Source organism: Oryctolagus cuniculus, chromosome 5 (assembly GCF_964237555.1).
Source record: "Oryctolagus cuniculus chromosome 5, mOryCun1.1, whole genome shotgun sequence".
Lineage (NCBI taxonomy): Eukaryota > Metazoa > Chordata > Mammalia > Lagomorpha > Leporidae > Oryctolagus > Oryctolagus cuniculus.
In genome coordinates this window covers 61,127,056-61,139,952 of record NC_091436.1, presented here as the reverse complement: position 1 = coordinate 61,139,952, position 12,897 = coordinate 61,127,056, and the positions used below count along the sequence as shown (strand labels likewise).

The 12,897-nt window shown below is 50.1% G+C and overlaps 1 protein-coding gene across 1 annotated transcript in view; it reads right to left on the bottom strand.

The window, feature by feature from the left end:
• METTL24 (methyltransferase like 24) overlaps positions 1-4,742 on the bottom strand; it is a 126,788-nt gene extending 122,046 nt beyond the window's left edge. Inside the window, exon 1 of the mRNA XM_002714897.5 lies at positions 4,225-4,742. Within this exon, the coding sequence (XP_002714943.5) occupies positions 4,225-4,545 (321 nt within the window). The 5' untranslated portion in view covers positions 4,546-4,742. The remainder of the gene's footprint in view (positions 1-4,224) is intronic.
• Positions 4,743-12,897: the final 8,155 nt, after the last annotated feature.

The following is a 12,897-nucleotide window of genomic DNA, read 5'->3' as shown; positions in this document are numbered from 1 at the left end:
AAGAAAATTCATGGGCCAAATTTACCTTATGCACCAGCAACCCAGCTTGCTACTCAAGTCAGTTACACCATGCTTCTAACTCAGTTTTCTTTTCACCACAGAAACAGAACAAAAAACTCTTCTTGGACAGTAAAGGTTCCCACCCTCTCTTAGCAGAAAATTCCTTAGGACGTCCCAGGGACAGCGTGAGCTAGGTAGGCAGCCAAAGTGCTGCTTTCCGAAGAAGCTCATCGCTGGTGGGTTCCTGCATTAGTGCGTGTGTCAGGGCAAACCAAGCCGCTTCTGTCACTGTGTATGAATCACAGAACACAGAGCCAGCCTCCTTAGAAACACGAGCACTCCGAAGGTATCACAGCACAGATGGAAAGACTCAAAAGCCCGCCACCCCGGACAGTCTGGCTTCACTATACAGATGGAAAAGGAAATTCAATTCTGCTCAAAAACACTGACAAGACATTGTTTTCCTTGGAGAAAATGCACTGGACAAATTACACAGAAACTCTTCTGCAACCGGTTGTTGAAAAATAATCGGGCCTCCATTAGCAGTTTCTTTGCCCACAGCCGGCTCTCTGGGGAAATGCAGGGTTTGGAAACAGTGCAGAGTCCTATTCCCCACCTCAGGTGCATCACCGTTGTCATAAAAACTGGTTTTGCTTTGCGAAATAGCAACTGCTATTTTGTGCCCACATACCGCTGCAGCTCATTCAATTACCCTCAATGACTCGGTACGAAAAATCGAAGTGCTTTGCTTCCTTGGCTCGCTGTGAGAAGACTGATTAATGTTATTCCCTGAAGGACAGGAGTGTAGGTATTCGTGAAAACCTAGGGAGCTGGGAACTCCTGCTGGGCCATATTTCATAAGCAAGTCACACCTACTTCAAGTACTCTGCAAAGAATCAGGACTCTTAAGGCAGATGGATATAGCAGGGGCCATTTCTTCCCCCTCTTTATTCTTGATGACAATCACAGAATTAGAAAACCAAGAGGAGGAGGAGGAGAAGTGAGAAAGACCAGATTTTGCCATATGGTTTTTTCAGGGGAAGAGGAAAACAGCTTCCTCCCCCTACCGACACAGTGTTCCAAAGGATCTGTAACCAACAACCCAAGCCAGCACATTGCTGGGTTCTGCAGCTCTGTGACTCAGAAGGCACTTTTCTATCCAACATGTTAAATGTCAAGTAAAATCCCTCCGATAAGAGAGAAGGCGTTTCTTCAGGAAGCTTGGCCCGAGTCGGCGCTCCTCCTGTGCAAACGAGCCCTGTTTTTGCTGCCAACCTGTAAGATCTGTGACATCCACCCAAGAGCTGCACAGTGAGCACAGATCACGGAGTCCACATCTCATCCTCTACACGTCCTTCCCCAGAGAGATCTACTCAGGATAATCGTAGTAGACACCCATGCAATTTAAGACAGAAAAGCAAAACAAAACAGAAACACAGAGAGACAGGAAGCAGAGAGAAGGAAAAGTAAGAGGATTACAGGGATGTTTTATGCATGTGTAGTAATCGAAATCTGGAGAGGAGGCACTCTGACAGAATGCTTAGAGCGTGAAGCATGGAAGAACAATGTATAGGTTCCAGGGAAATCACCAGGTAAAGGGTGGTGTTCAGCCGTCATCTGTCGTTTGCTCTCCTGTCACCGTGCTAACACTCTGACTCTCTGATGTGAAAGTGGAACCCATAAGAGGGACCCTTAAACAGTTTATGGAGAGTGCAGTTAAAAGATGTTTATTTGGGGACAAACATGAAATCCATGCAAACAAGGGCTCCTCCAAAAATTCATGAAAAAACGCATGTTAATGAAAAAAACTACCCATGGATTTCAACATCTTTTGCACCAAAGTAAACATATCCATTAATTCCATCTTTCAATGAAGCTTGCTTAAGTGTCTACATACTTAGAGCTAGTTCTGGCATGGTTTGGTTGAAAAAGGGGGGGGGGGGATAAGGAAGGAGAGGAAGAAGTATTTGAAGACCACACGACACTTCCTTTTTTATAACAGATGGATTTCTTTAAGATCCGTGATTAAGGTGGCAATATAATTGCTGAATTGTTGCATCTCCAGCATCCGTCACAAGAAACACTGAGCAACCCGATTATTTCCTGCAGGTTTTCCTCCACCCAGAAATCTGTGCTCAAAATAGAACTTTTTCAAAATGGAACTTTTTCTCCCTTACCAGTCTGGCAGGTGCCTAGGGCAAGGTAACCCAGAAGCAAAAACCTGGTGATTCTTGAGCAGGCATCTCAACAAACCAAAAAAGATCCAAGGAACTTAACAAATAGCTTCCACCTTCTATTTCAATTACTTAAGGGTAATCCTGATTGTAGGGCTCCAAAGTAAAAAGCAACAAGATTGTCCCCAGATAGGAGATATTGGACCCTCTGCTCAGAAGGGGGAAGACAGATTGGATAGCTGCTTTTTCCTCTTTTGAGGACTATTTTAATTCAACTGTGAAATAATGGAAAAATGAAACAAATTCAATATCCTCGATATGGAATCATTTGGAGAGATTATATGTATAGCCTGAAAATAAGTCAATAACTAAGCAAATGAAAATCCAGGAAAAGTTATTCTTTATGAAGCTAAAGGAGAATGCTTTCAAAACAGTAATAAATCCAAGGACTTTTTTCTTACTGTTTTAAACAAAAGACATTGAGAGTTACAACACACTGAAATAATGAGATTGTGATATCGCTAGGTCTCAGAGCCCCGGGAGTAAGCATTTATCAGAGCCACAAGGTAACCTCTCATCAAGAACAATCCAGATCACAGGCAGGTCTCTTGTCACTGTCGGCCGCGCGCCCTCCTCAGGCAATCTTCCGCTGTGCACAACTCAGTGCCACCTGTGCACGCTCCCACACTGTGGCTTCAGCCTGCATGGCTCCTCCAAGCTCCAGACCCTCCTGCCCCTTAGCCCATTTTACACTTCCACCTGAATGTCTCAAGGGTATCTCAAACGTGGCATGTCTAAAACCCAACTCCAACACACACAGACACGGTCACCTCCCAACTCCGTGCACCTCTCAGCTACACCAGAATCCAACCGATTCTCACCACCTCCACACCTCCCACCTTGGCCAAGCCATCTCCATCCCGGGATCACCGTGGGTGTGGCTGTGATCTTGCCCTCCATCGACCTCTGAGCCTACAGATCCCAAACCTTGCCACTTGTAGGACAGATTCCAGCTACCCATAGTGTTGTCAGCCAGCTGACAGCAGAACAAGCAGATGTGGAGAGAGACTCTGAATGGGGTCGGAGTGCCATGCATGAGACACAAAGTCACAAGGAGCCAAGAAATATCTAGGATATTCTAGATAAACGCCCCATAACCCATCAGCTTTCCTGGACTCTCCAGCAGGGCTCAAGGCTTCAATGACAGGACTGGCCACCCCACTGGAAGCCCAGGCCCTGGGACTCTGTACCCAACTCCACTCTGCAGCACCTGGCAACATCACAAACCTGGTGAGCCCTTGGCCAAAGTGTGTATAGGCGTGACCAGGTTCCATGGAAGCCGTGTTAGCTTCATGGAGGCGGCTGTTCTCTCCTAAAGAGCTAAGACTTTATGTAGGAGGTGAGATTTAGAGTTAGGGGGAAAAGGTAACACCTGAAAGGGAACTGCAGAGGAGCAGAAAGACAGAGAGAGGTGCTGGAGCAGATGGTATAGACCAGCGGTAGCCTGGGCTCCTGGAGACAGCATCAGCCGGAGGGAGAGTGTCTCCCCCTTCCGCAGAGCCTGGGAGAGAAAGGCGCAAAGATCAGCTGCTCCAGGGGCTCTGGCCCATTACGTTCTCATGAAGGAGTGCAGGGGCTCGGCCTCGCACCCTGCGCCAGCCACCCTGCCAGGGCCCGTGCTGGGCCTTGAGGGGACTTGGACTGGCTTCACGGTGCATACCCAGGGATGGCAACCCCACCCAGCAGGCCCTGTCTTTCCCTGTAACCCTGGCTTTCCTGCCCTTTGGCTGCTGGATGTCGGCGCTCAAGGGGGCCTGGCACGCGGTGGACGCTCAATGCAAGCGGACTCAACTCTGCTTAGTCCTCCATTTGACCTGGGCATTGAACGATGCAACCAGTGAGTTCGTCCAAGAGAGCACGGCCTGGGGGAAGGAAGCAGTGGAAGACTTGGGTCTCCCAAGGGCTGGCCTGCAGCCCTGAGGCGAGAGAACCGCGACGAGGGAGGGAGTGGATGGGTGCGAGGCCCCAGACGGCGCGAGAGGCCACTGACCTTCGGGCGGGGGCGCCCGCGCGGGGCGCAGCAGCTCGGCTCCGGCGTCCGGCGCCGGTCGCCCGTCGGCGGCGCTCTGCGCCCGCTGCGCACGTAGGTCACCTGCCTCCTGCTGGCGCCGCGCGGCGGAGGGCCGGGAGCCGGCTGCAGGTGCGGCCCGGGCGGCCGAGGGCCCGGGGCGGGCGCGGCGCTGCGGGAGGGGGCTCCGGGCCCGGGGCTCCGCAGCTCGGCGAGGAGGCGCAGGCCGAGCAGCAGCGCGGCGCCGAGCAGGCACCGGCGCAGGGCGCCGCAGCCCCTCCCGGGTGGCCTCTCCCGGGCCATGGCGGGGCCCGCGTCCCCCAGGCTGCGCTCAGCAGCTTGCGTGCGGCGCCGGCCGGCAGCAGGGACGTGGCCCCGCGGGCCCGAGTTGCCCAACTGCGGGAACCCCCGCCACCCCCGCCCCAGCCGGCGGCCGGCGCGCCGCGGACCCGCCTCCCGTCCTCCCTCCGGGGCAAGGAAGGCCGGCGTAACCTTATCCTGCCCTGCCCGGCACGCCCGGCTGCTGGAAGGCGCTGGGGGCGGCGGCCCGGGCGGGGTCCCGTGGCGGCGGCGGGGCAGGGCCCGGGGGCTCGTCCTGGTGCGGCGCGCATTCATTCCTAAGGGATCCCGGGCCGCAGCCTGGGGGGGAGGGCTGGGGGTCTCTGGTCTCGCTATCCCTGAAGCACCGTAGGGGCGGGAAAGGTGAGCTGCCAGCAGGTCTTGCAGCAGGGAACAAGTTGTGATTGTCAAACCGTTTGTGCCATTAAGTACCATATAAAAATACACCTCACTTCTGCTCAGGTTTACAATGCCTCGCCCTCCAGAAAGAAGGGCGGGGGTGAGGGGCGCGAGGAGGGCTCCGTGCTTCCATTTCTAACCCGCGCGTGGAGCCCAGCCTGCCTTCTCCCCGTGTTACGAAACGTGCGGGGGTGAAGGGGGTGAGGGAAACAGCCAGGAAGACATCTGACAGCAGGGAGAGGGAACAGAAGTTACCATGGCGCGCGGCAGAGCTAATGATTTTAGCTCCCCACACACACCTCCCTGCCGCCTTGCACACAGGCGCGCGACAAATTTATCTCTGGGCAAGATGCTCCGCGGCTGCCCGCGCCATCCCACCTGACCTACAGGCACCCGACCCAGCCTTGAGCGTCCCGGCTTCAGTTGCTAGAATTACACCCATCTGGGGTGCTTTTGGGTTTTTCTTTTTTTTCTTTTTTTTTTTTTTAGCACTTCCTCCCCCACCCCCACCCCTCCTGCACCTCGATGCTCCATGCTTGCCCTTGCATTTTCTGTTTTCTGTGCTTGTATGTGACACTGCCCCTAAGGCCTCCTCCATCTTTCTCCTTCAGAGCCCAGCTTGGACAAGAGACCAAAGGTGGAGGCCCTCCTCCATTCCCCGAGGGGAATTTTCCATATGGAACCCTTCTCTTTAGAATCCTCTTCCCTCATTCTGTCACTGGACAAAGCATTTGGGCTGTTTTTCTGCCTGTCAGAAAACTTATCAGCTCCATCTAGTTCATTCCCTGGCCACACCTCATCCTTGCCGTTCCTGTAAGTTTCCTTGTGATTGACTTTTGCCTTTTTCTTATGTGCAGCCCCATTGCAGATGGGCTCTGGTTTGGACTCCAAACCCCAACTCTGAGAGACAGCCTCATATCCTGGGAGGATTTTCTTTATTGGTAAAGAATAAAAGTAACTACTATTTAAAAAAAAAAAAAGATTTCTTTATTTGAAAGGAAGAATGACAGAGAGAGAGAGAGAGAATCTTCCATCTCCTGGCTTACTGCTCCAATGTCTACAACGGCTAGGGCTGGGCCAGATCCAAGCCAGGAGCCAGGAACTCCACCTGGGTCTCCCCCATGGGTGGCAGGGACCCAAGCTCTTGGACCATCACCTGCTTCCTCCCAGGGTAAGCATTAGCAGGAAGCTGGATTGGAAGTAGAGATGCTAAGGACCTGAACCCTGCACTCTGATACGAGATGCCTGGCCTGCCACAATGCCTGCCCCCAAAACAAGGACTAGTAGTTGAATAGCTTCTTCAGGCCAAATGTTATTGAACTGCCACACACTTTGTGTGTAATCTCCTGATCCTTAGAGGCGATCCACATAGTGCCACTAACTAAAGAAGTCATCTCTTGGAGATCATGAAAACACGGACACAGACCCTCTGCTGTCTGTTGAGTTTCTCCGGGGGGTGGGGAGGTCCTGAGGAGTACCCTATTTAATTAAAATGGGAATATTTAATAAGATTCTTGTCTGAGGGGGGAGGACAGAAGGAGACTGCATTCAGAACAGTGCAGCTTTTGAAGAGAGTGGGTAAGATGACCTCATATTTTCCCTCTTCTCATTTCTATGGTTCTCTAATAAAATGTTTCCATTATGGAAAAAAAAAGCCGAATTGAATGCAATATTTAAATACCCTTTTCCCTTATCTTTTGTAACTGAGTCTGTGTGTTTTTTAACTAATAAATGGGGCTGTTTATATGTAGGTAGTATCATGAATTTTCTAGAAAGGGATCTCCCATTTTTAACTTCCAGCCAATATTCTCCTGTGTCAAGGATGGTAATGAATCATGGAATGGGTTGGTTGGTAACTGGAGTGCAAAATTTAACTGATCACTGTTTTGGCTGACAAGCAAGCTTTCATTCACGACCCTTGCTTTTGTCATCCTGTTGAACTTGAATCAGTCACTTCTGGACATGTTTCAAGAAATGCAGATAATCATTAACCGCTGTGTCATAGGTTGCTTAATTAAATGTGCAGGGCAGTAAGCCACAATAGCAGCTTTTATCAGATCACAAATTGCATCTTCCTTGAGACTTCGGCTGGAAAAATGAGTGAAATAGAACATTCTTGCTGCTGGTCTCCTGGACACCATACGTTTCCACTTGCACACATACTGTAAGGCAGAGGTTCTTTCTCAACCAGGGCTAAGTTTACCTCCCAGGGGACATTTGGCAACGTCTGAAGATATTTCTGGTTGTTAAAACTGGTGGAGGTGAGCCGGCTCCGCGGCTCACTAGGCTAATCCTCCGCCTTGTGGCGCCGGCACACCAGGTTCTAGTCCCGGTCAGGGCGCAGGATTCTGTCCTGGTTGCCCCTCTTCCAGGCCAGCTCTCTGCTGTAGCCTGGGAGTGCAGTGGAGGATGGCCCAAGTCCTTGGGCCCTGCACCCCAGGAGAAGCACTTGGCTCCTGGCTTCGGATCAGCGGGATGTGCTGGCCTTGGCGGCCATTGGGGGGTGAACCAATGGCAAAAGGAAGACCTTTCTCTCTGTCTCTCTCTCTCTCTCACTGTCCACTCTGCCTGTAAAAAAAAAAAAAAAAAAAAAAAAAAAAAAAAAACTGGTGGAGGCGGGACAAGGACGCACTGGCCTCCAATGCATAGACATCAGGATGCTACTAAACAATCCCCAAAGCAAGGCTAGCATTCCCCAACAAAGACTAGTCCAGTGCAAATGGCAAGAGACAGGAAACTGAGAAACTGCTGGAGCCACAGAAGCTAATGTGATGATTATTAGCTGCAGACTGGCCAAGGAGAAAAGAGGCTGATAGAAAGAGTCCTCACCTCCACCAGCTGGTCATCCCTACTTCTCCATGTGAGTTATACAGCCTGAATCAAAGTGATCCCACTGCAAGAGGAATGGAGCTGCAACATCTGGCATCAGCGCCCCTGCTCCGCCCACACCCATCTATTCTCCGTGGAATACATGTTCACCGAAGAGAAATCATCCTATCAGACTTTTTTCTATAGACATACGTAGTTTAGAAACATGAAAGCAGGGGCAGGTGTTTGGCGTAGCGGTTAAGAAGCCACCTGGGGCACCGGCAACCCTTCTCTGAGTGCCTGGGTTCTAGTCTCAGCTCTGCCAGATTCCGGCACCTTGCTAAAGCACAGCCTGGGAAGCAGGGCTGATGGCTCAGGTACCTGGGTCCCTGCCACTCACGTGGGAGACCTAGATTGAGTTCCAGGGCACCAGCTTCTACCCAGCCCACCCTCGGCTGTTGTATGCATTTGGGGAGATGGCTCTCTGTATCTCCCTCCTATCTTGTAAAAAGGGCAATCATATTACACATGGTTCTTTACAATCTGCATTTACAATATAATACATCATAGAGCTCACATGTTACATAATGCAACGAGTAGGATGTGCTTAAAAATAACCAGTGAAGGGCCGGCGCTGTGGCATAGCGGGTAAGGCCACCACCTGCAGTGCCAGAATCCCATGTGGGCACTGGTTTGAGCCCCGGCTGCTCCACTTCTGATCCAGCTCTCTGCTGTGGCCTGGGAAGGCAATGGAGGATGGCCCAGGTCCTTGGGCCCCTGCACCATGTGGGAAACCCAGAGGAGGCTCCTGACTCCTGGCTTCAGATCGGCTCAGCTCCAGCCGTTGCAGACACATGGGGAGTGAACCAGTAAACAAAAGACCTCTTTCTCTCTCTGCCTCTCTGTAACTCTGCCTTTCAAATAAATAAATAAATCTTTTAAAAAATAATAATAATCCAGTGAGGAGGTGGGAGATACGTAGGGGTATAAATGAAGCAAGAATGACTATGAGTTCATTATTGTTGTAGTTGGGTGGTGGATTCAATGCTATCTTTTATTAAGCGTGTTCGAAATTTTCCATAATAAAAATTCCATAAACAGTATTCAATAAACTATCACATCATTGTAAAAAATAGATTGCACTGTGTATATTAGGAGCTTGCAACACAGTGTTGTAGAATGCAGCTAGTGACAGAGTTACCATAGTGAAGCAGATTGCCCTATCCGTCATGCCACATACTTCCTCTGGGGGAGGGAAGGTTAGAGCAACTAACATCTAAGGCAGTCCCCTCCCCACGAGTAGGGGAGATGTTCCAGGACCCCCAGTGCAGATCCGAAAAGGCAGCTGATACCAAACCCCATACACAAGAACTGCAAAGCCGTGGTCACTCTGTTTGACAACTGAGGCAGCTGCTAAGTACCTAGTGGGCGGGCATGGACAGAACAAAAATGCACTGGACAAAGAGATGATTCACAAGCAGAGTGGAACAGGACGAGATGGTGCAAGCTTTCATCAGTCAAGCAAAATGATGTCCAATCTAAAGCTAATGAATTTGTTTATTTCTGGAATTTTCCATATAACATTTTTGGACCATGGTTGACTTCTGCTGATGCTGCAGAAAATGAAGCCCAGGTAAGCAGGAGCTGCTGTCCTTCTTTAACAAAAAGCCCTAGTGCAATAAGATTTTATTACTGTTAAGCTCCATATTGGATCTGTAAACCTGTTCATCCTCCATATCTGCTACTTGGTGTCGTTGGACCTCCCTCTCTCCATTTATTTCCCTCCCTTCCTCCACCTCTGTTAACCACCATTTCATTCTCCTTGTATTTGAGCTCTTTTTAAAATATGTATCTCCCTGGGGGTATGTGTTTGGCATGGCAGCTTAGACGCCTGCATCCCATTATTAGAGTACCCGGATTTGAGTCCCCTCTCCACCTCCTCTCCCAGCTCCTGCTAATACACACCCTAGGAGGCAGTGATGATGCCACAAGTACTTGAGAACTGGATTGAGTTCTGGTTTCCTGGTTTTAGCCTGGCCCAGCCCCAGCTATTGCAGGCGTTTGGGGAGTGAACCACAGATGGATGATATCTCTGCCTCTGTCTCTCTCCACCTGTCTCTCTGCCTTTCAAATTATTTTGATGCAAAAGTTCTGAAATTGGGGCCAGCGCTGTGGCTTAGTAGGTAAAGCTGCTGCCTGCAGTGCTGGCATCCTATATGGGTGTCGGTTCAAGTCCTGGCTGCTTCACTTCCAATCCAGCTCTCTGCTATGGCCTGGGAAAGCAGTGGAAGATGGCCCACGTGCTTGGGCTCCTGCACCCACGTGGGAGACCTAGAGGAAGCTCCTGGCTCTAGGCTTTGGATCGGCACAGCTCTGGCCATGGCGGCCATTTGGAGAGTGAACCAACGGAAGGAAGACCTTTCTCTTTGTCTCTCTCTCAATGTCTGTAACTCTACCTCTCAAATAAATAAATAAAATCTTAAAACAAAAGAAATAGTTGGGGGCTCAGTTCTGGGGTTCACCATGTTAAATCAGGAAAATGAAGAGTACCCAGTGCAGGGTATAAGATAGCTAAACAGTAAGGTAAGAGGATGTAGAATCTCAGAAACAAAGCGAAGAAAGTATTTCTAGAGGGAAGAGTAAGAGACCTAATGAGATGTGAATGGAAAACTGCCACTGGATAAGATGATGCCCTGTTGATTATCTGTCTGCTCCAACTAGAGTGCAAGCTCTGTGAGGTCAGAGATTTGTATACTTCCATCACTGTTGTAATCCTGGCACCAAGAATAGTAGCTGGCATGTAGTATGTGTCCAGCAAATAATTGTTGAATCAGAGAGTAAAGAATGAATCAAGTCTGTGTGTGTGTGCATAATTATTCTCGTATGTGAAATTCTTAATAGAATATTCAGACAAAATTGTAGGTCTTTCAGTGTGAAGTGCTATGATGAATTTTAAATTCACCAAAAACCAAACCAAACCAAACCCACCCTCAAGTGTTTTTTTTTTTTTAAAGATTTTTATTTATTTATTTGACAGGTAGAGTTACAGACAGAGAGAGAGAGAGAGAGAGAGAGAAAGGTCTTCTATTGGTTCACCCCCCAAATGGCCACCATGGATGTGCTTCGCCAATCCAAAGCCAGGAGCCAGGCGCTTCGTCCTGGTCTCCCATGTGGGTGCACGGGCCCAAGCACTTGGGCCATCCTCCACTGCCCTCCCAGGCCACAGCAGAGAGCTGGACTGGAAGAGAAGTAGCCAGGACCAGAACCCGGCACCCATATGGGATGCAGGCACTGCAGGCAGAGGATTAACCTAGTGGGCCACAGCACCGGGCCTCAAGTGTTTCTTGTTATCTTGGGGGGATCTCAGTGACTAGCCTGAGCCTGCCCCTAACAGAAGAAGCTAGGGCTTCTTCTACCACTACGCTTGAACTCTCCTCGAATGTCCATCCCAAGCCACTTCCCAGCTGGGGTTTATGTCTACTGGCTGTCAATTCATTTCCTCATCCCCACCGTGAAAGATGGAGCTGAGCATCAAGACAGAAGCTCTGTGTGACTGGTAGTCCCATCACGAGCATCATGGGAAAGGATGACCTCACCAAGATGAGAGCTTCAAGACCCAGAAGAACAAAGTCATAACAAAATGTACCTGCTGTAACACAGTACCTGCTATTTGGGGCTGGGAGCCCTGCCTAAAATCACACCACTGCCTGCTCCGCCACTCAGTAAAGCCGGCCCTCGGCTGGTTGCCTGGAAAATGCCTGCCTGGCCACGTCCGAATGAGCAGGCCAGCTTGGAAAGGAAGAGGAGTCTGCTGCCTCTTTTGAGCTCTCCCTGCTGGCCTGTCTCGGCATTTATCTTACTCTACAGTTTGTGGACTTTGCTTTACTCTTTCTTCCTGGGCCTGGCTTGTTTCTCAAGTTCAAGGGTGGGGCTACTCCCCACCTGCATCCCCCGACCCCCTGCAAAGCCTCTCATGGGATGGGCCTTCATCATGAATCTGAACTTTTCGATGTTGGAGCTCAGCAAATGATACCCCAAAACTATGGCTGAGGACTTCCAACTCAAAAGCAGTCTCAGAACCAAGGCCTCTCTGACCTCTGGCTCTTGGCCCCTCCTTCTCCACACAGAGTGACGAGGGGCTGTCCTGGAGTTCTCTTTTCTGGGGAGTTTCTCTGGAAGCAATGCCACTGTCTTGAGCCCCCTCCCTCTAATCTATCGCCGAGAGAGATTAACCAGCAGGAAAGCGGATTAGAGTGGACTCCACACTCAGCCCAGACAAACTTTGTTCTAAGCTCCTGTTGTTACAGGAAAACAGCAACGGAGAAATTATTTTTACCTCGGTTCTTTGTCTCACTTGGAAGAAGAATTTCCACGTAGACAAGGCAAAGAGAAAAGCGAGATTTAAAGGTTTAAAAGCAAGATTTATTGGAGTCAAAGACCTCTAGCCAGAGTGGCATGCAGGAGAGCTGCAAGAGAAGCAAAACCCAAAGTAGCCTGTGGCACTGGGGTTTTGAAGTACAATTCTGGGGACGAAACTGTCCATCAATAAGGTGGGACAACCCCCAAAATAGACCTGGTTTACATTCTTTATCCTGTCTGGCATCACAGGGTGGGATACCTAGCTTGTTTTTGTTTGGTTTTGTTTTGTTTGTTTGTTTTTTGTTGGTTTTTTTTTTTTTTTTTTTTTTTTTTTTTTTTTTTTGGACAGGCAGAGTGGACAGTGAGAGAGAGAGACAGAGAGAAAGGTCTTCCTTTTGCCGTTGGTTCACCCTCCAATGGCCGCCGCAGCTGGAGCACTGCGGCCGGCGCACTGCGCTGATCCGATGGCAGGAGCCAGGTACTTATCCTGGTCTCCCATGGGGTGCAGGGCCCAAGCACTTGGGCCATCCTCCACTGCACTCCCTGGCCACAGCAGAGAGCTGGCCTGGAAGAGGGGCAACCGGGACTAGAACCCGGTGTGCCGGCGCCGCTAGGTGGAGGATTAGCCTATTGAGCTGCAGCTCCGGCCCTAGCTTGTTTTTACAATAAACTGTAAACTCCCTTGCTATTCTCATGGTAAATTTAGAGATTCTGAAGGAAGGAAGGAGGGCAGACATTTTGTTCTTGCTA